The following is a 20,807-nucleotide window of genomic DNA, read 5'->3' as shown; positions in this document are numbered from 1 at the left end:
TTACTTTGGACCATACCGTGACTTTGAAGTAACATCAGATATAGAACGATTAGATGTGTTGCAAATGACTAGAAGTGGGGCCTTCCTGACTCCTTCATTTGCCGCTGTGGCCAGTTAGAAAACGTAGGCCACATACTTGCAGGCTGCACCCATCGGCAAGGGTTGCTTGGTTCCCTAATGGAAATGCACAATGTCCTTCTCTCCAATATTGAATGGTTAGGACACTTAGACTAGCACACAGGACTTGACAATCTATGCAAGTGCAATGGCAATAAATAAATTAACTACTGTGCTGTCCTCTTCCCCACCTATTAGTATCTCAAATGCCTCAAACCCGCTGCCTCCTTGCACCACTTGCCTTTATTGATCATTGCTCCATCATCTTCCATCTCTTTTTTACCCTCAATACCTCTTTTCCTTTGGACAACTTGCTTTATGGATACAATGTAAAGGGTAGAACTAGAAATGATAGCTGGCCATGATCAATTTAAAATGGGGGGATGGGGGGGGAAGAGGGGAGGGGAAGGAGGAGGAATCAAAATGTACTCGTGTATAAAAATGATAAATATATTCAACTTTCAAATTCAGCAAAATGTTACCATTAGTTCCAATCACTCATTATTCAGTTCAGGTGCATCTCACTGCCCTGTAATTGATTACATCCACCATTGCTATACTTATGCCTCCAGAAAAAAAATACTACAAACATAATTTAATGAAATATAAACAAACACAATTCAAATAATCCACAGCACTGAATATCAGGTAAATATCTCCCTTTGAAAATAGACAGTGTCTTCCAAAGTATTTGCTCCCTCTCTCTGCAGTCCTGGGCTTACTTATGTCCTGATTCTGCAGTCTTGGACTCTCTCATTCATTCTATCATTCTGCAGACTGATATATGTAGATCTAGTATTTTCTTTTCCTCTGTCCCTGCTGACTTGGACTGATCCACTCTCTAGTCTTTCTCTGTCTGTGTAGTCCCTGACTCTCTTTACAGTCCAGCACTGAGTGGCTGGCTTAATTGCTGTGTCCCTCTCCCGTCACCCACCCACTTCCCCCCCTCCCCCCCCTCCCTCTCCCCCCCCCTCCCCCCCCCCTCCCCCCCCCTCCCCTCCCCCTCCCCCCTCCCCCTCCCCCCTCCCCCTCCCCCTCCCCCCCCTCCCCTCCCTCTCCCCCCCCTCCCCTCCCTCATTCACTCCCTCCCCTCCCTCATTCACTCCCTCACTCACTCACTCTGAACTCTTCTGTCGCGCACCATCTGCAACAGGACCCAAATTGTGCAACCGAAAAACGACCCCCCGGAAAAAAATCATCGACCATTTCAAAGTATATTTACTAAATAACAATTAAGCATTGCCTGTGGTTTTTTAAAGTAATTTCCCCTTAATGCGATAAAATAAATACACGCTCTACACAAATGGTAAAACGTTGTATCAGGGCGCACGTACCTGTTAATATTGATCGGAACTAATCGTCTCTGTTTGTGTTACTGAGGGAGGATAGAGAGCGCGGCTGCGGCCTGGTCGAGGGTGCAGACATGTTGCTTTTTTGTCCCACCTGCGGCAACGTCTTGATCGTGGAGGAAGGACAGAAATGTTATCGCTTCGCCTGCAACACCTGCCCCTACGTGCACAACATCACCCGTAAAGTGAGCGGCAGAACCGCTGCAGTTTTCTGCAGAGCCCGCAGGAAATTAAAGAGGGAGGAGGGAGAAGAGTCAACAGAATGACGGGAGCTGCCCCTCGAATGTCGGTCGTATTGCGACTGTAACGTGGTGGCTGGAAGGTCTATCGCTTCACGCAGAGTCTCAGTAAAGAGGGACCACCTGTTGTGGGAGACCTCTTAGCAGAACGGGTGATCTGGAAAGACAGGATTTATTCTAATAGAATTTTAATGCAAAAACATGCTTCACAAAAGAGGGGGAATTAGACCCGTTTGCCATTCCTATTATAGGTGCAGCTGACCTGATGCATATTGAGATGAATTTGGCAAACTTTTAATCAGTATTTTGATAAACCTAGACATTTCATCAGGTCAGGACTCCAAGGTTTGTTTTGGCCACAGTGGATGCCGAAAACTTCACAAACTAGTAATACTGACCTACTCTGAAGCAAATTTTAAATAATTTATTTTTTGAATAATATAGGTGAACTGTTGGATTATCTGAAATATATCACTCAACATTTTAATGAAGTATTATGTTACGCTTATATCACTGGTCAGCTGTAGTAATTCCAACCAGGCAGTACCCTGTTAATGAATTTGAATTCTCCAGCCCAGGGTATGACCACATGTAGAGTCCGTCTCCCAGCAGTTAAGTTTTAATTTATTTTTAGCCATATGGTAATGTACTGGTAATGGACCAGCAACCCAAATATCATGAGTCCAGATCCCACTGTGGCAAGTTGTGGAATTGAATTCAGTAGATAAGGTAAATTGTGGGCTTCATGGTAAATGATCACCAAAGTTGGCAGATTGTTGTAAGAAAAAATAATTTGGTCCACTGATGTCCTTAAGAGAAAGTAATCTGTCATCTCTACCCAGTTCCAATTATATTGTAAGCCACTCATTTGTAAAAACAATTGCCGCCCACAGATGCTTTTGCAGGACAGCTAGGGATGGACAATAAACATGATCTTTACAGCATTGACTACATCCAAGAACAAATAGATTTTAAAAAATGTTGAGACTGCAGACGGTAGCATTTAAACATTTCAACTTCAAATCATTTTTTAAAAGTGTGCAGCAAGTCCAGGACCTAAATGGTTAAATTGAGAGCAGGTTGCATAAACTTGGTTTGTATTCCCTTGTGTTTAGAGGGTTGATCTAATTGAGGTCTGATCTAATTGAGGTCTTTAAAATGATAAAGGGATTTGATAGGGTAGATACCGAGCAACTATTTCCTCTGGTGGGGAAATCCAGAAAAAGGGGGGCATAATCTTAAAATTAGAGCTAGGGCATTTAGGAGTGAAATCAGGAAGCATTTTTTCACACAAAGCATAGTGGAAATCTGGAATTCTCTTCCCCCAAAAGGTTGTGAATGCTGGGTCAATTGACATTTTTAAGGCTGAGATTAATAGATTTTTGTTAGGTAAGGGTATCAAGGGATATGGAGTTGAGGTACAGATCAGCCATGATCTAATAGAATGGCAGGACAGAATCTAGGGGTTGAGTGGCCTACTGTGGTTCTCATATTCCTGAGTGCTTTTTAAAAGATATTTGATACCAAACTTGAGTTGTGCTCGATGACATGTCAAATCCAATTGATGCAACGCTGCCTTCAGGGAGCCTGTCAGTGTTTTAAGTTAGGTCCTCACTCTGGATTTATGCAGCAGCTTTAGTGTGGCTGAGAAACCAATGCTAAATGTATGGTATTTTCTAGCTACATAGTATGTTCATTGCTCACAAAACCATTATTAAGTCTACAAAAATAAAAAAGCGTATTGAATCATGTGGCATCTAGGAGCTAAATGTATCTAGGAATGTATTTTTTTTCAATAAGATATGGGAAATTTCGGTCCTGTTGAAATTGAATATTGTAATTGTGAGTATTGCATATTTATTTTGCGTATTGATTAAAACATGAGCCTAATGACTCATATCTAGATGAGAGGAAGTGGGTTAAATATGTACAATAGTTGCCTTTTGGAAACTAAAATATATTGGAAAAAATGATGTTTAACAAATCTAGGATTGATTAATTGTGGACTAGGCAATCTGCCTCTGAACCTATTTTGGTGAACTAAGGATCTGATTGAGTGCTAAATACCATTTGTGATTTTTCCTCTGATGAAGGTAACAAACAGAAAATATCCCAAACTAAAAGAAGTTGATGACGTGTTGGGTGGAGCCGCTGCTTGGGAAAATGTCGACTCTACAGCAGGTATGGCATGAAGTAAAACAATGTATTCTCATGTGAGAAGCTAAGATGGGGATATAGGTTGCACTATTCTACAGTGCTATGTTAGTGGTAGTGATGGGTACAGTCAGTGGTTATATTATTGGACTAGTAATCCAAAGAATGTGAGTTCAAATCTCACTATGGCAGTTTGAGAATTTGAATTCAGTTTTAAAAAGCTGGTATCAATAAAATTGACCATGAAGCTGTTGGATTGTTGTAAAAAAAAAACAACTCGTCCACTGATGCCCTTTAGGGAAGGAAACCTGCCACCCTTACCTATATGTGACACCAGCCCCACATCAATGTGACTGCCCTCTGAAATGGCCTAGCAAGCTACTAAGTTGTACTAAGGCTGGGCAATAGATGCCAGCCTTGCTAGCAACGCCCACATTGTGAGAATGAATTTTTAAAAATAGTTCTTGTAAATATTGTTCAGTTGCCTTTGTACATCTGTATTAAAATAGCCAAGGATGCTTATATAATTAGACAACAGCTGCTTTTTATGTCTATGTCCTATTTCCACATCAAGATGAAGAATGCAACATATTTTACTTTGCCCACATCTGACGAAGGAGATAATCTCCGAAAGCTTGTGATTTTAAAATAAATTTGTTGGACTATAACCTGGTGTTGTAAGATTCCTTACACACATCAAGTATAGCATTGACTTCTTATGTTCTGTACCAACAAAGTGCCTTAACCCTAACCTCAGAAGAGCACTGCCGGCTCCACGATTGTGATTCTTCCTCTCCTCCCCTCCCCCTGTTTTACAATAAACATCTGTGATTAATATGTTCTGAATTACAGGTAATCTTGTTCTGTGCTCCCCCCCCCCCCCCCCCAAGCCACCAGAAACTGGGTTGAGACTGTCCAATACTTTTATATAATAGCTTCAAAATGTTAAGTTGTTCTTGCAGTTATATCATAGAAAAAAATCAAATTGAATATAACAAGAGAAGTGAATGATAAGTTTTTTTTAGTGAAATTAAGAGAAAAGGAAAAATAAGGGATAGAGTGGGGCCACTGAAAGTGGATGGGGTGAGGGCATGACAACTAATTCTACACAGGCTGCAAAAGTGCTAAATATGTTTTTTGCCTCAGTTTTACCAAGGAGGTGACGTAACTTATTTGATTTGGAAATGGAACTAGAGGGTGTTGCAGAAAGCGTCCCCTCAAAGAAAAAGGGTGGCACTGCCAAATTTAGAGCCCCCTGGTTGTCTGGAAGTATACAGGTCAAGATAAAGCAGAAAAAGAAAGCTTATGACTGTCACACAATACTAAATACAGCAGAAAGCCTAGAGGAGTATACAAAGTACAGGGATGATGAAAACAAAGAGAGAGCATGAAAAAATATTAGCTAGTAAGATTAAGAAAACCCAAAGATGTTTTATCATTACATTAAGAACAAGAGGATAGCTAAGGAAAAGGTGGGACCTATCAGGGATGATAAGGGTAACTTGTGTGTAGAAGCAGAGGATGTGGGTAGGGTTTTAAATGAATATTTTGTCTCCGTATTCACAAAGGAAAGGGATGATCCGGACGTAGTAGTTAAAGAGGAGAGGTGTGAAGTATTGGATAAAGTAAACATTGAGAGAGGAAGTACTAGAGGGACTGGAATCCTTGAAAGTTGATAAGTCACCAGGGCCGGATGGATTGTTTCCTAGGATATTGAAGGAAGCCAGGGAGGAAATAGAGGATGCTCTGAGGATCATTTTCCAATCCTCACTAGATACAGGGGAGGTACCGGAGGACTGGAAGACTGCAAACGTAGTACCATTGTTTAAAAAGGGTACGAGGGAAAGGTCCAACAATTATAGGCCGGTCAGTCTCACCTCGGTGGTGGGCAAACTATTAGTTTATCCTATCTCTCAGTATTGATTCCATCACTTGGAAAGGCATGGTTTAATCAGGGATAGTCAGCATGGATTTGTTCAGGGAAGGTTATGCCTTACAAATCTGATTAAATTCTTTGAGGAAGTGACCAGGAGGATTGATGAGGGTAGTGCAGTGGATGTTGTCTACATGGATTTTAGTACGGCATTTGACAAGGTCCCACATGGCAGACTGGTCAGAAAGGTAAAAGCCCATGGGATACAGGGAAATGTGGCGAATTAGATCCAAAATTGGCTCAGTAACAGGAAACAAAGGGTAAAAGTCAATGGATGTCTTTGCGAATGGAAATCCGCTTCCAGTGGTGTACCACAGGGCTCAGTGTTGGGTCCCTTGCTGTTTGTGGTATATATTAATGATTTGGACTTGAATGTAGGGGGCATGAATGGCAAATTTGCAGACAACACAAAAATTGGCCGTGTAGTGAAGAGGATAGCTGTAGACTCCAAGAAGATATCAATGGGTTGGTGGAGTGTGTGGAAAAGTGGCAAATGGAGTTCAACCTGGAGAAGTGTGAGGTAATGCACTTAGGGAGGGCACACAGTAAAAGGGAATATATTGAGAGGGGTAGAAGTAGTGACAGACTTTGGAGTGCATGTGACAGGTCCCTTAAGGTGGCAGTTCAGATAGATAAGGTTGTGAAGAAGGCATACGGAATGCTCTCCGTTATTAGCCGAGGTGTATAATACAAAAGCAGGGATGTAATGATGGAACTGTATAAAACGCTGGTAAGGCCACAGCTGGAGTATTGTGCGCAGTTCTGGTCACCACATTACAGGAAGGACATAATTGCTCTGGAGAGAGTGCAGAGAAGATTTACAAGAATGTTGCCAGGGCTTGAAAATTGCAGCTACGAGGAGAGATTGGATAGGCTGGGATTGTTTTCCTTGGAGCAGAGAAGGTTGAGGGGAGACTTGAGGTGTACAAAATTATGAGGGGCCCAGGTAGAGTAGAGAAGAAGTACGTGTTTCCCCTAGCGGAGAGTTCAAGAACTAGAGGACATAGATTTAAGCTGATTGGCGGAAGGATTAGAGGGGACATGAGGAAAAACCTTTACCCAGAGGGTGGTGGGTGTATGGAATTCGCTGCCCGAACTGGTGGTAGAGGCAGGGACCCTCAACTCTTTTAAAAAGTACCTGGACCTGCACCTAAAGTGCTGCAAGCTGCAGGGCTACAGACCGGGTGCTGGAAGATGGGATTAGAATGGGCACCTGGTTGTTCGTTGTGCCGGCCGGACACGATGGGCCGAATGGTCCCCTTCTGTGCTGTATCTTTTCCATGGTTCTAAATAAGTTACATAGGAAGATAGAAATAGGAGAAGGCCATTTAGCCCCTCGAGCCTGTTCCGCCATTCGGAGGTTGATGGCTGATCAGTGACTTTAGCTCCATATCCCTTAATATCTCTGGTTAACAAAAATCTATCAATCTCAGATTAAAAATTAACAATTGAGCTAGCATAAACTGTCGTTTGCGGAAGAGAGTTCCAAACTTCTACCACCCTTTGTACGTAGAAGTTTTTCCTCACTTTACTCCTAAAAGTCCTGGCTCCAATTTTTAGTCTATGTCCCCTAGTCCTAGACTCCCCAACCAGCGGAAATAGTTTCTCTCTATCTACCCTATCAGTTCCCCTTAATATTTTGAAAACTTCGATCAAATCACCCCTTAATCTTCTAAATTCCAGGGAATACAACCCTAGCTTGTGTAATATCTCCTCATAATTTAACCCTTGGAGTCCAGGTATCATTCTAGTAAATCTACGCTGCACTCCCTCCAAGGCCAGTATAACCTTCCTAAGGTGCGATGCCCAGAACTGAACAGTACTCCAGGTGTGGTCTAACCAGGGCTTTGTATAGCTGTAGCATAACTTCTACCCCCTTGTATTCTAGTCTTCTAAGATATAAAGGCCAGCATTCCATTAGCCTTTTTTGATTATTTTCTGTACCTGTCCATGGCATTTTAATGATCTATGAACACGGACACCCAAGTCTCTTTGGATCTCCACTGTTTCGAGCTTTTCATCATTTAGAAAGTACTCCATCCTTTTTAGGTCCAAAGTGGATGAGCTCACACTTACCTACATTGAAATTCATTTGCCACCATGTTGCCAATTCATTTAATCTATTAATATCTCTCTAATTTTATGCTTCCGTCTACACTGTTTACAATACTGCCTATCTTTGTGTCGTCGACAAACTTGGATATGTGGTTCTCTATCCCATCATCTAAGTCGTTAATAAATACAGTGAATAGTTGAGGCCCCAACACGATCGCTGTGGGACACCACTAGTCACATCCTGACAATTTGAGTACCTGCCCATTATCCCTACCCTCTGTCTCTTGCCGCTCGGCCAATTTCCTAACCAGGGCAATAATTTGCCCTCAATTCCATGAGCTTCAACTTTAACTAACGCCTTCTGAAAGTCCATATAAGTAACATCCATAGACATTCCCTTGTCCACTACTTTAGTCACCTCTTCAAAAAATTCAATCAGGTGCGTCAGGCATGACCTACCCTTTACAAATCCATGCTGGCTCTCTCTGATCAGCTGAAAATTTAAGTATTTCAGTTATTCCATATCCTTAATTATAGATTTTAGTAATTTCCTGACAACAGATGTTAGGCTAACTGGTTTATAATGCCGTGGTTTCTCTCTCTCACCTTTCTTAAATTGTGGAGTGGCGTGTGCAATTTTCCAATCTAAAGGAATGGTTCCTAAATCGAAAGAACTTTGGAAGATTATAGTTAGGGCATCTGCAGTGTTCTCACCTACTTCCTTTAAAACCGTGGGATGGAAACCATCTGGTCCTGGGGATTTGTCACTCTTTAGTGCCATTATTTACTTACGTTAATTATCACGGTGAGTCCCCATCCCTGATTCAGTTATGACACTATTAACATTACTACCAGCATGGTTGCTGAATAGCTATGCAAACTTAAGATAAATAAATCTTAGGCCGGCTAAGATGCATCTGAGGATCCTTAAGGAAGGAAATTGCAGGAACTCTGGCACAAGGGGGTCCCTGGTGACTGGAGAAATGCAGATGTTACTCCTATTTTTAAGAAAGGTAGCAAAAGTGACCCAGGAAATTACAGGCCAGTGAGTTTGATGTCCATTGTGGGTAAAGTTAATAATGGAGCATCTGAATGAAAATAAAATCATAAATATGGTCAAAATGGGTTCATGAAGGGGAGGCCTTACCAATTTAATTTACAAGTTTTCTTTTTAGGGTGTGACAAAGGAGCTTGATTGGGGTAAGGCAATGGATTTGGTGTACTTGGATTTCAGTAAGGCCTTTGATGCAGTTCCTCTGGAAAGGCTTGGACTGAAAATAAAGAAAGCGGGAATCAGTGGAAATATTTTACAATGGATACGTAATTGGTTACCAGTGGGGGGGTCTCAGTGGTGTTTTAGGACTTTTGTTTGGTATCTTCATAAATGATCTGGAGCTAGGAGTCACAAGCACAGTAGCTAAAATTGCAGATGATACAAAGCCAATGAAGGTGGTAGAGTGCAAAGCCAAATAAGATAATCTACAGGAGGATTTGAATATACTTGGGATTTGGACAGACAGACAGGCGGCAGATGATATTCAATGTAGAGAAATATAAAGTCCTTCACATGAGGACAAAAATCAAGGCAAGGACTTTTACTTACATGGAAAGAAAATAACGTGTCTGGAAAATGAAAGAGATCTGGGGGATTGACAATAAATTTAAGCTATTGTAATGATGCTTGGTGGCAGTGAGAAAAGCAAATTAGATGTTGGGATGTATTAAAAGGTTGATATTGATCCAAAATAGTGAGGTAATCCTGCCACTTTATAAATCATTGTTGTGATCGTACTTAGAATACTGTGTATAGTTTTGGTCACCGCGGTATTGCAGTTATTGAAAGGATACAGAAGAGGGCAACCAGAATGATTGAGGGGATGGAGGGATTTGATTGTGACGAGTGATTACATAAATTGGGCACTACAAAAGAGAAGGTTGAGGCAATATGATTGCTGTTATTAGGATTCTAAAGATACTAGATAATGTAGACAATGACCAGTTGTTTCACCTTGTCCAGAACAATAAAACCAGAGGACACTGTAGAACCAATCTACAGAAACATTATTTTAGTGAGTGAGTGGTAAATCTATGGACACGCTCTTTAGAGAGACGGTGAAAGCCGACAGTGTTGATTAATTAGATAGATTTCTTTCAGAAAATAATATTTTGGGTTACAGGATCTATGAGTAATTTGAGACATGACACTTAGTAGCATGCTTGGGAGGAAAAGATGACTTTGGACCTTTGGTTCCCAAAGCTTTCCACCACTGATGTTTTCCTCGCCTCGTGTCTGGATCTGTTGTAGACTAATTGATAGAGATTGATTGCCATGATTAGTCAACAACTCCATTATTATTGTATCATGTGACTACCAGGACGTTAGTAGGCAAACCAGATGGAACTTTGTCTTGTTTCGTCCAGCAATTTCTATCATTACCTTTAACATAGAAAACATCCTAAGGTGCTTCACAATATGGGGGTCAGACATGAGCAGAAAAAATAGGGGAGATGGCCAAAGAAATAGGTTTTAAATAAGCTTTTAAAAGTGGGAAGAGATGTAGCAAGGTGGAAGTGTTTGGGGGGAAAAATCCACTTTGGTGGGAATAAGTGACTGAAGGCTCTTCAGTCACCTATTCATGCTGGAATAGAGAGAGGAAGTTGTGAATAGTAGAGCAGAAGGTGTAACAGGGGGGTGGTTGGGAGGAGGAGGGTGCAGAGATAGGCTGATGTGTTGGTTGGATTTGTAAGCAAGGATGAGGACTTAAGTCAACATGAGGAGTAATAACGAAACAGTTTGACGGTGGAGCTTGGGATGCTCATAAGGAGAGCGTTGGAGAATTGAACTCAGATGTTAGCCTGGGCCGATTTCAAACATTGGTCCTAGAGGTGTACTAAATCACTAGGCCATCGAAACATAACGGATTATAAATAGTGTGTAGCTAGCTGTGTATCTTGTAACACATTGAGGGATTGAGATGGTGCCATAAATTTACTGTTTTGATAATCAGATGATATGACTTTTTCAAAAAAAATTGAAATCCAATTGTATTGACTTGAGATTGGTATAATTGTACTTTGTTAGTAGCTTTGAGGTGTTTCTTTTCTGCAAATAGGTTGGGATGATAAAAAGAACTGCAATTTGCAGTAAGATTCCCCTAGTCTCATTCAAATATTGGCCCAGAATTTGGGGTAGCAGAACAATGAACGGCATCCGCCGTTACTTAGACTTGCCCTTCAATGTTTAATCTGGATGATATTTTGCACTGCAAGTTTCTGGAAGTGGGAGATGGATATGGCAAGGTGCCCTCTACAGGCCATCTGGGATCTGAGTGAACGGCACAAACAACTGTGTATCTCCTTAACCAATCAAATTGAAGGAATGTGAAATTAACAGTGCAAGGACTAAGAAGGAAGCGTAAGTTAGAATGGGTGAATTCAATGTCAAATCAGGTCCAGAAAGATAAATAAAGAAAGAGGGAAAGAAAGATTGGATTGAGAAAGAAAACAAGTTTTTAAAAAAATCTCCAATAATTAAAACCTGAAGGAATGAAACTCCACACTTGATAGTTAATTTTCAATGCTAGAGAGGTTGATTGGCAGTAATTAACACTTATCACATTAAGTATTTAGACTTGAAATGACTTTACTTTCTATGCCAAATTTAGTTCATATCTACTGAGCAAATACAGGAACAACATGCTGTTCAATGCATGTCAGTGGTGAGGCAGACAGTGAGATTCCGTCTTTGGATTTCCGCGTTTAGCTGCGCATCTGCCCTTGCCTGAAGTTGCTGTAGCATTTGCGCATAAATAATAGCAAGTGACATTAACCGCACCATTATTTTGACAGCAAATTCTGGGCCAATATTTTTATTTTTCTTTAAAATTGGAATAGAGATGCATTTCCTTGGCAATGTAACATTTTTGAAATATTTAGGACTTAATGACAAAACTATTAAGCAAGCATTTTAAAAGCATCTATTGAAATCCACAGCCTTGATTTAGCCATTGTCCCTTTTGGCAAATTTACACACACAATTGCATAATTTAGTTATAAAATGTCTGACATTTTGGATATATCAAATAAGAGGGCAAGAACAGGTTTGGTATGGCACTTGCTTACTGCTTATGTTCAAATATTACAGAATGTAGGATCAGATTTTGTTTTCTTGAGCATCTTGTCTTGCTGGGAGCAAAGCAGGTTAAGTGACATCAGAATTAACAACACAGCAAAAGTTACCATGATTCAGTAGTAGCATACTCACCTCTGAGTCTGAAGGTTGTGGGTTCAGGTCTCACGTCAGGATAAAGCACACAGGTTAGGCTAACGCTTCGGTACAGTACCGAAGGATTACTGCTTTGTAGAAGGTGCCATCTTTTGGATAAGTTGTTAAATCTCAGGTGGATGTAAAAGATCACATAGCACGATTTGGAAAAAAAAGAGTAGGCAAATTCTCCTGGCCAACATTTATCCCTCAACCACCACTACCAAAAACAGCTTAATTGGTTATTCATCTCAGTGCTTTGTACGACTTTGCTGTGCACACATTGGCTCTGCTTTGGCCTATGAGAAGTGACTACTTTAAAAGTAAGTGTTTTGGAATGTCTTAAGGATATGAAAATGAAAGATGCTAAATAAGAACAAGTTTGTTCTTTCTTTACTCCAGAGTTTTTTTTTTAAAAACACTTTTGGTATGGGCTAGATTTTCTACTGTTGAAGGTGGAAATGTATGAGTTTTTTGTTGCAGTCTTGCTCTTTGCATTTTTCAAGTTATGTATTATGTTTTCCCAATCCTTCTCTAAACCCAGTGGGCTGAGATTGATATGAATTTGAATCTTTGTGTCTTAGCATTACGATGGAATGTTCTTGGTTAAATAGGTTTGGATGGAGAAAAATTGTATACATACATACTCTAATTGTGACTTACTTGTTAACTACTTTCATTTGGTTGTATGTAGTAGTTGTACTGATCAGAGATAGACTTCAATCCTTTATTTGAAAGTTTTAACTTTTTCCCCCCCTCCCTGTATTTATGCAGAACAATGTCCCAAATGTGAACATCCTCGGGCATATTTCATGCAGATACAAACTAGATCTGCTGATGAACCTATGACTACATTTTACAAGTGCTGCAACCCAGGGTGTGGACATCGATGGAGGGATTAAATTTCTTACACACTGAATCCATGTCAACTAAGAGTGTGTGCTGAATTATATTGAAAGTCAGGGGACAAGGAGAAAATTGCTGGATTTGGAACAATAGTTAACCTGTTTATTTATATTTCATTTGTTTCCTCTCCCCCTTACTAGAAAAGCTTTAATCCAATTGCAGAAGTTTAAAAGTTCAAGTGTACAGCATGTGTAATAGATTAGCATTAAACATTCTAAAAACATTTATTCATGAATTTTTGAAGATGCTTTTATGTTCATTAAAATAAATTGATATAATGTCTTATGTTTTTCTTTTTCTACAATCAGAACTTCTGCTTGGATTTGGCCTCTTTATTTGAAGGATCTTGATGTCTGGCTAAGGGGTAGTAATCACTACAGGAAGTCAGACTTTTGGTTTAGAACTGCACAAATTTGGCTTCAAGAGTCAGTAGTGATCAAATCTGATAAAGTTACTAGGGTTTTGAATAGAATCAAACCATTGCACTGTTAGCCAGGGGCTCAGTGGTAGCATATAATCTAGGCAGCTACTTAAGTGCAGTAGTGAGGGAGTACTGCACTGTCAGAGCTGCCTTCTTTTAGCTGAGACATTAAGGTGAGGCCCCATCTGCCCTCAGATGCTTGTATCTCCAGATACTGCAATTTGGATGGGAATATAAAGTGGGAAATTGATGAATATAAACTGTTAGTAGTATACTAAACTTAAATTCTGTTAATACCTCAAAAAGGAAGTGATGTTAAAAGCAATATTAACTTAGTATATTTGAAAAAGTACAAAGATATTTCTTTCCTATAATTGCAGTGCTTCTGCATATTCTGAGCCAAGAAAAGATAATTAAGCAAGATCTTCACAACAAAATAGTGCCATTAGCATTTATTAACCTCCAAATTTTATATACCCATTTTGTACATTAGATGATAATACATGGACATTGTATGGAATGCTTAAACAATTAACTTGTACACAAAAGCTGACTCAAACAATAATAGTTTGAGTTATAGAAAATATCCATTAGGGCATTAGAAAGTGTCTTTCCAACAAAAACTTATATACATACTGCTCCTTGAATTAACAAAATGCTTTTGTAACATATTTCCAACCATATCCCTTAAATACCAACAGTGATCAGATACTACAAGATAATCATTTTATAAGATTTAAGCCTAGGTTAGGCAGTCAGGCATTTATTAAATGTATAAGCAATAATCAAATGTTCCTTCCCTTTTCCATGTGAAGTGTTGAAAGCAAGTAAACCATAATATTGGTAGCTTTACAGGTGTGTGTAAACTAAAGGCAGACATTTAAAGAAAATAGTGCAAAATAGTTTATAGTATGTGCCTCCAATTATGGTTTTGTAGTACATCAGTTAATTTCAAGAATGGTTTAAAGTGAATTTTCAAACTAATCTGATGCAGAAGCACTTCTAAGCAATGTATTCCTTTAACATGATTTTATAATCAAAGTAGATGGTTCTAAGTAGACCTATTTTCCAAAAGGAATCCAGTATTTTACAGCTACCCAGGGACCATCTTTGTGAAATTCAGTTAAAAGTTGATGCAGTATTTTTAAGTTGCTGATCTGACCATTAATACGCTCTTCCACCACAGTAGACAAGATCTAGTGCTCCTGTATGTCAGGATGATTAAACTGCAATGTTAGGGTAAATAAAGCATGATTTGTTTTTCCTATTCTTTAATGACCAATTGCTTTCACAGGTCCTCTCCAAATTCAAGGAGGAAGACTTAGAATTGGTTGTTTTTTTAAAACTGCAATTAGCTTCACCAGGCTTCAAGTGCAAGTCTCCATTTTGGAACAGAAGATACTGTGGACAATTCAGTCATAAAATGTAGTCCATGTGTGCAAATGACTTGCATAGTATCCTTCCACAATGATTCACTTCAATTAACAAACTAAAGTGGAGAACTTGAAATATTGCATTAACAGTAATAGCTTTTCACAGTAGTAATAAAAGCAAACTGAAATTAGCAGGACATAGCCAGATGGGTTTAGTCATTCTTTTGACACTGCCACAAGGTGGTATTAGAAAAGTCTGCTTATATTGAACACTTCTGCCTCTAACACAGAAAAAAAGATTTTTTTTGGCCTCCTGCTGTTATTGTAATAACATACATGGTAGTGTTACTGGACCTTCAAGCAATCTGAACTGAGTGACCAAGATTGGTTGAAACATTAATATCTTTAAAAGGAAAATATCCAAAATAATTTTTGCCCTAAACTGCCACATCTAAATAGGTGGCTAAGATGCATTAAAACAAAGCATACTGGATAGAGGTTAGGCACATGCATAGGTCCTTCTACTGTTCCCCATAAAAAATAATTTTTTTATTACATTCACTTATTTTCAAAGCAGAATAAATTTTGTAACAATTCTTTGCCATTTCATAATGCAAGTTGTACAGTATGAGAAACACTAGAGCAAAGTGGAAGTTCACGTGTCTTGCGTAAATTCTTAGCAAAGGCAATACTTGCAAGCTGCCAAAAATTGCATAAGCATCAGACATTACATTTAAATTCTGAATATATATCAGATTTCTGCACTGTACAATATTCAAAACACTATAAAGAACATATCAGGAGATCCTTGTACAGTTATCCTTATTGTAACATAAAATCCATTTTAATCAAAAAAGCCTTCTTTGGATCCACACAAAATCTAAGCTACACATCATTAGACTTTTAAACATTGGATATTATTTTTAAAAACTATCCACTGTACAAGCTCCATTATATGGGTTAAAAGGATTTTGACTGACCTATGATTGCACTATAATCACAATAAAAGTCATTTGTCATAGCACAGAACTTTTTTGATCCTTCATTTAAAACTAACACTCAGAATGGCAACAATGAACTTAAAGTGTGAAATTCACATTTTAGCACTTTAATGACTTATTTCAGCTCTTGAAAATAAACAGTGCTGTTCTAAAACATACCTTTATTACCTCAATACCTGTCCCAGTACCCTACAAATCAGTTTCAGAAATGAAGTCTAGTGATCTGTACTAGGATGGACTTTTGAACAAAACCACACAAAATACTTTAGTAAGATGAAAGTTTTAAAATTATTACAGAAATGCAAATAACGTTACAAAACACATCCATGCAGGTGCTCCCGAATCAAAAGGAGTGCAAAACAACAAACTATATTTTTCCCTGGGGTTTCATGTGTACACTTACTCTTGTGTTTATTTTCTACAGGGCATGTTAATGATTTAATGTTAAATAATGCATCACAAAAATATTACCACAGTGTGCAATATTTTGAGACTGAAGACAGATTGTTGAAAGATACCCTAAACCAGTTATTTGCCCTTAGTTCCCAAGCACAATAAATCAAATCTAGATATATAAATGGCTCAAGATTCTATACTGAAGGTCATCTTTAAGATGACAATCCACAAGTTTTGCTGTACTGGGAACTCCATTAATTTTAAGTGCAAGAGTATATTATGTTAGTGATGTGTTAGCTAGGGATTTGAAAATTATATGGTTTCCTTATATGAAATTAATATTATGAAATTCTTCAACTTAATCATATGTTCTGCAAGTAAGGCATTCACAGTTGCATGTATTTACAGCACAGTACAATGCTGTAAGTATCACCATCATATATAACTGCGTAAATTGAAACAAAAAGTGAACATTAAGTTGATCATATCAAGTTTATCCAATCACTCCTTGGACAGTCACGACTGGCGTTAGCATACACGCTTGTATGTATATATGTAAGCTTTACAGTTTGGACAAGTATGCATCACATCCTTCAGGTCATCTATCAAGCAGGGGATTAAGCAGCAGCCCAAGTCACACCTGGATTAAAACAAAAAATGTTAGATTTGTAAAATTTTACAGCAACTATATTTCTACTACTTAATCAGTGTTTACCATTACAGATCAAATATCAGTACCAAAGGTAGTGGGAAAATAAAGCAGGGACACATTACCAATGACAACTATCATGCTCTCACCCTGGTTAGAACTGTAGACTGGAATGCCTCAGAGTTCAATCCAAATCCTTTGTGTGGTATAATTATCAAACAAAACCATCACACATTGCTGGTTTATTTTGCAAGCATAGCTGGAACTACAAATCAGCAACACGCTATTATGTGATTCATTTTAGGTTGACTTGTCCATTTGCCCTAAAATTGTATTGAAAAACCTTAAGGGACCAAAATAACTGTCCCAAATTACAGTCTGCTTCTGTGAAACCTACTGTTCCAGATTCTGGGCACCAGAAGCCAAAATATTGTATTATACATACTGTACTAAACCAATACCTGTTCCAGTTGTGGAATGATCACTACCAACAGATGCAATGAAATTTGGGAGTCTGTTGTCGTGGTCTGTACAGTAAAAAGTTCACAATAATGCAAAGGAACAATTCTATAGTACTGTGCAATTTATAAATCCCAGCTTGATATTTAAAAAATCTAAAATTGGCAAAACATTTTAAACAAATTACAGAAAATATACTTTTTTTAAATGCTCCATTACAGTAGCAAGGCATTTGACAAGTAAAGAATGCCTCCCAGTTTAAGCAATACTAGGTCACTTCCCTTCTACAGACTCATACTGGGGTACTTTTACATAGTTACATTTTGGTGGGATCCACTTGGCTTATGAGTGTGTCTGATATAAATACAAACATTTATTAACGGGCTCCTATATCACAACAAAAGAATCAATGTATTAACAGCAAATCATAAAATATATGAGTGCTTGCTTGAACAATCTATTGTTTAGCTTAGAATCTCCCCTCAGTTTGTTTAAAAAGATGAATGAACAAATTTGCATCTATATTCCCTAATTACATCCATTACAACATCCCAAAACTCTGCATAATCAATATTCATCACATACAAGAACAGTCCAGGATTTTTTTTAAAAAGCAGTTGGCACATCAAACTTGTCCACCTGGCATCCTAACTTCCCCAAGCTGAGCATCTAACTAGATTCTGAATGTCATTCTCTACTACCTTATCTGGAAAATTATCCTTTAGAATAAACTTATACTTTCCACAAATTTAAATCCTTTGGTCAAATGGGCCAGACTTAAAAGTTAAGTAATATTCTAGGTTTACCTCTCTATACTATTTAGTATTTCACCAATTCTCTCAACTGTAGGGCTTGAGCTTCTCTAACTTTCTCATACCTCATCATCTTTACATTCATTCTTCTTGCTGCACCCTCTCAAATGCATCATGACCAAAACTTAGTGCTTTAGATGTGGTCTGAATAGCGTATTATAAAGCTCCAGCATAGCCTCTGTGGCTGTCCTGTCTTACATATCCAAGCATCCTATTTGCTTTTTGAAAAATTGTTTCGGATTTACTTGATATAAGAAATGACCTGAAGTAACAGACTCATCACGCTCCAAGTCTCCCTTTCACGTTATACATTTGTTGTATTTCCCCCCCCCCCCACTCAATGTGCAATACTCTAATTTTTTTGCCCAATTGCATAACTGATCTAAATCTCTTCAACATGTCTTAACAAGTCAATAATAAGTCAAACTAGGTTAGAGCAATGTCATATTTCTTTAACAGATATCATTATCAGAACCAATTATTTTTGCTTTAAGTTATACTGTGCTACCAGTCGGAGACGGTTAGCCGCAAAGAGTGATTCACAGTTGGGAAGACCAATGTTATGCTGCTTGGTGCCAAACTTCACTCGCACTGCCATAAGCATATTCTGTGCATGTGTGCTTGTATTTAGGAGCATCCACTTTTTCAAAACATTTTTACAAAGTCTCTTTCCATTTACAAGGTGCTCAGCAGGTCCCAAAACATTTTTTAAACCTGACATCGCAAATAAAGTTATACTTCATTCAAATCACTTGGGATTGACATTGCATCACATAGCAATAACAAATGTGACAATGTAACTGTATCCAGTTACTTCCACAACCAAATCTAAAAAAAGGATTACAGATCTTTATTGTATTCACAGAATACTGCAAGTTAAGTTAAGTCATGTTCTACAGCATCATAGGTGGATAAGAGTGTGTTGCAAAGCTGTAGCAAAGAGTTTAACGAATCTTAAACCTTGTTTGCAAAGGGTAAACTGCTTTAAAAAACATCAGAGCACCATATAACACTCATCAGTTTTTGTTCTATGATCTCTGATCTACTTCCATAACAGGAATTTTGACTAGTGGCAATTTGGAGCAGAGGGGGAAAAAAAAGCAGTCGTTTAATTGAAATTTAAGTAGACAAGAATAAGAACTTAACATTTATAGTTTAAAAAAAAAATCACAGCACAGGAAGGGGCAGTGATGTATGGTTCCTGCAGGACGTGGAAGTTTCAAGTAGCAGATGTTAACCTCAGACAAGCACATCTGTAGGAAATGTCTCCAACTGAGATTACTTAAGGTCAATGTCTCAGAACTTGAGGCAGAGTCGGAGACAATTCAACATATCAGGGAAGGAGAGGGGTTTATGGAGCAACAGGATCAGAGGGTAGTCATCCCACAGAGATGGGGAATTGCAGTGCTGGAGGAAGCAGTGATGACTATCCACAGGTCAGAGAAAGTGAAGAGGGATGTCCAGAACAAATTATCCTCTCCCACATTTACAGTACTGGCTTTCTGTGGGGAGGACGACAACTCTAGGCAGGACCATCATGGCTTGGGGGTGATGGTGAGGGACATTAGCAATGTAGTAGTAATAGGAGACTCAATTGTTAAGAGGAGTGGACATTATCTTATGCAATCCAGACAGAGTCCCAGATGTTTTGTTTCTTCCCAGGTGTTAGGGTAAGGGACATTTCAGGAAGACTGGAAAATATTATTCTGCATCCCCTTCTATAATATGTCTTTGAGAGTCCACACAATAGGCAACAATATAGGAAAAGACAGACCTGAAGTCCTGCAAAAGGAGTTTAACATCCTTGAAGTCCTGCTTCCTAGTCTAATCTATGGATTACTCTAACAACATACTAGAATAGGAAAGGACAGGAAGCTTAACACATGGCTAAAGGGGTGGTGTCAGGAATAATGTTTCCCTTTTATGGGGCACTAGTACCAACTCTGGGGAAGATGGGAGCTATTCTGCAAGGATGGGCTGCATGTGGACAGAAAGGGAGCTAATGAATTGACAAAACAGAGAGTGAAGTCACTTAAGCAATGAAGGAATAGGGGCAAGGAAAATAAAAGCAATTTGAATTACCAAGTAGAGAAAGTAGAAATAAATGAAGTAAATATAGAAATTTAAAAAATGTAACTAGTATAGCATTCAAAAATAAAAAGGGAGTGGAGGAGGGAAACCAATTTAGCAGGGAAAAGACAAATAAAAAAGGAACATGGTGTTAGCTAAGGCAAAAAAAATCCAAGGGGAAAGGAGTAGCATTAAATATGAAGAAAAATAAATGAAGAATTAGAAGCAATTATGTCACAGGGAAATATGGATTTAATAGTATGACAAATTTGGTAGCAAGTAGAAAATAAACATCAGGTTATAATGGCCCAGAAATCGCTGGAAAAATAAGTGTTCATGGCATTCGCCATTATTAATACGTAAAATATCCAGCAATGTGCGACGAAGAAGGGATACGCCTTCAGTTCCAATTCTTCACAAATTGCTGGACAATTTGCACCGCTCTGCCATTAGCCTCGCCTAAAGCGAAAAAATTGCAATCTTGCCGTGAGCCTCCCCATTGAAGTTCATTGTGTCACGAAATTGTTGGATTTAGGCCATTAATGCAAATTAATTTCGCTGCAGCCATTTAGGGCTGGTAGTTCATGTTGTAAGGATCCTGTTAATGAC

At 38.6% G+C, this 20,807-nt stretch overlaps 3 protein-coding genes across 7 annotated transcripts in view; 1 reads left to right on the top strand and 2 right to left on the bottom strand.

The window, feature by feature from the left end:
• snrnp25 (small nuclear ribonucleoprotein 25) overlaps positions 1-1,748 on the bottom strand; it is a 33,590-nt gene extending 31,842 nt beyond the window's left edge. For 2 of the 4 annotated variants that reach the window (XM_068003149.1, XM_068003150.1), the window contains exon 1: positions 1,452-1,748. The gene's annotated coding sequence lies outside the window, so the exon portion shown is untranslated. Of the gene's footprint in view, positions 1-1,236; positions 1,291-1,451 lie in introns of those variants that run through there. The other 2 variants (XM_068003146.1, XM_068003148.1) reach the window with 2 other exon arrangements.
• polr3k (polymerase (RNA) III (DNA directed) polypeptide K) lies at positions 1,474-13,295 on the top strand. Its single transcript, XM_068003153.1, has 3 exons — positions 1,474-1,651; positions 3,799-3,886; positions 12,886-13,295. The coding sequence occupies exons 1-3, from the start codon at positions 1,541-1,543 to the stop codon at positions 13,011-13,013; spliced, it is 327 nt and encodes a 108-aa protein (XP_067859254.1). The 5' UTR covers positions 1,474-1,540; the 3' UTR covers positions 13,014-13,295.
• Positions 13,296-13,875: 580 nt separating this feature from the next.
• cdip1 (cell death-inducing p53 target 1) overlaps positions 13,876-20,807 on the bottom strand; it is a 43,136-nt gene continuing 36,204 nt past the window's right edge. For both annotated transcript variants that reach the window (XM_068003144.1, XM_068003145.1), the window contains exon 5: positions 13,876-16,848. In XM_068003144.1, the coding sequence (XP_067859245.1) occupies positions 16,737-16,848 (112 nt within the window). In that variant the 3' untranslated portion in view covers positions 13,876-16,736. The remainder of the gene's footprint in view (positions 16,849-20,807) is intronic.

Source organism: Heptranchias perlo, chromosome 22 (assembly GCF_035084215.1).
Source record: "Heptranchias perlo isolate sHepPer1 chromosome 22, sHepPer1.hap1, whole genome shotgun sequence".
Taxonomy (NCBI): domain Eukaryota; kingdom Metazoa; phylum Chordata; class Chondrichthyes; order Hexanchiformes; family Hexanchidae; genus Heptranchias; species Heptranchias perlo.
Note: the sequence above shows the minus strand (reverse complement) of the source record. Positions and strands in the feature narration are given on the sequence as shown.

Bases quoted from the DNA above. Each gene is read 5' to 3' on its own strand.
- polr3k (XM_068003153.1), top strand. From the start codon at position 1,541: ATGTTGCTTTTTTGTCCCACCTGCGGCAACGTCTTGATCGTGGAGGAA. The intron at 1,652-3,798 runs GTGAGCGGCAGA...CCTCTGATGAAG, and splicing joins TGCACAACATCACCCGTAAA to GTAACAAACAGAAAATATCC. The intron at 3,887-12,885 runs GTATGGCATGAA...GTATTTATGCAG, and splicing joins AAATGTCGACTCTACAGCAG to AACAATGTCCCAAATGTGAA.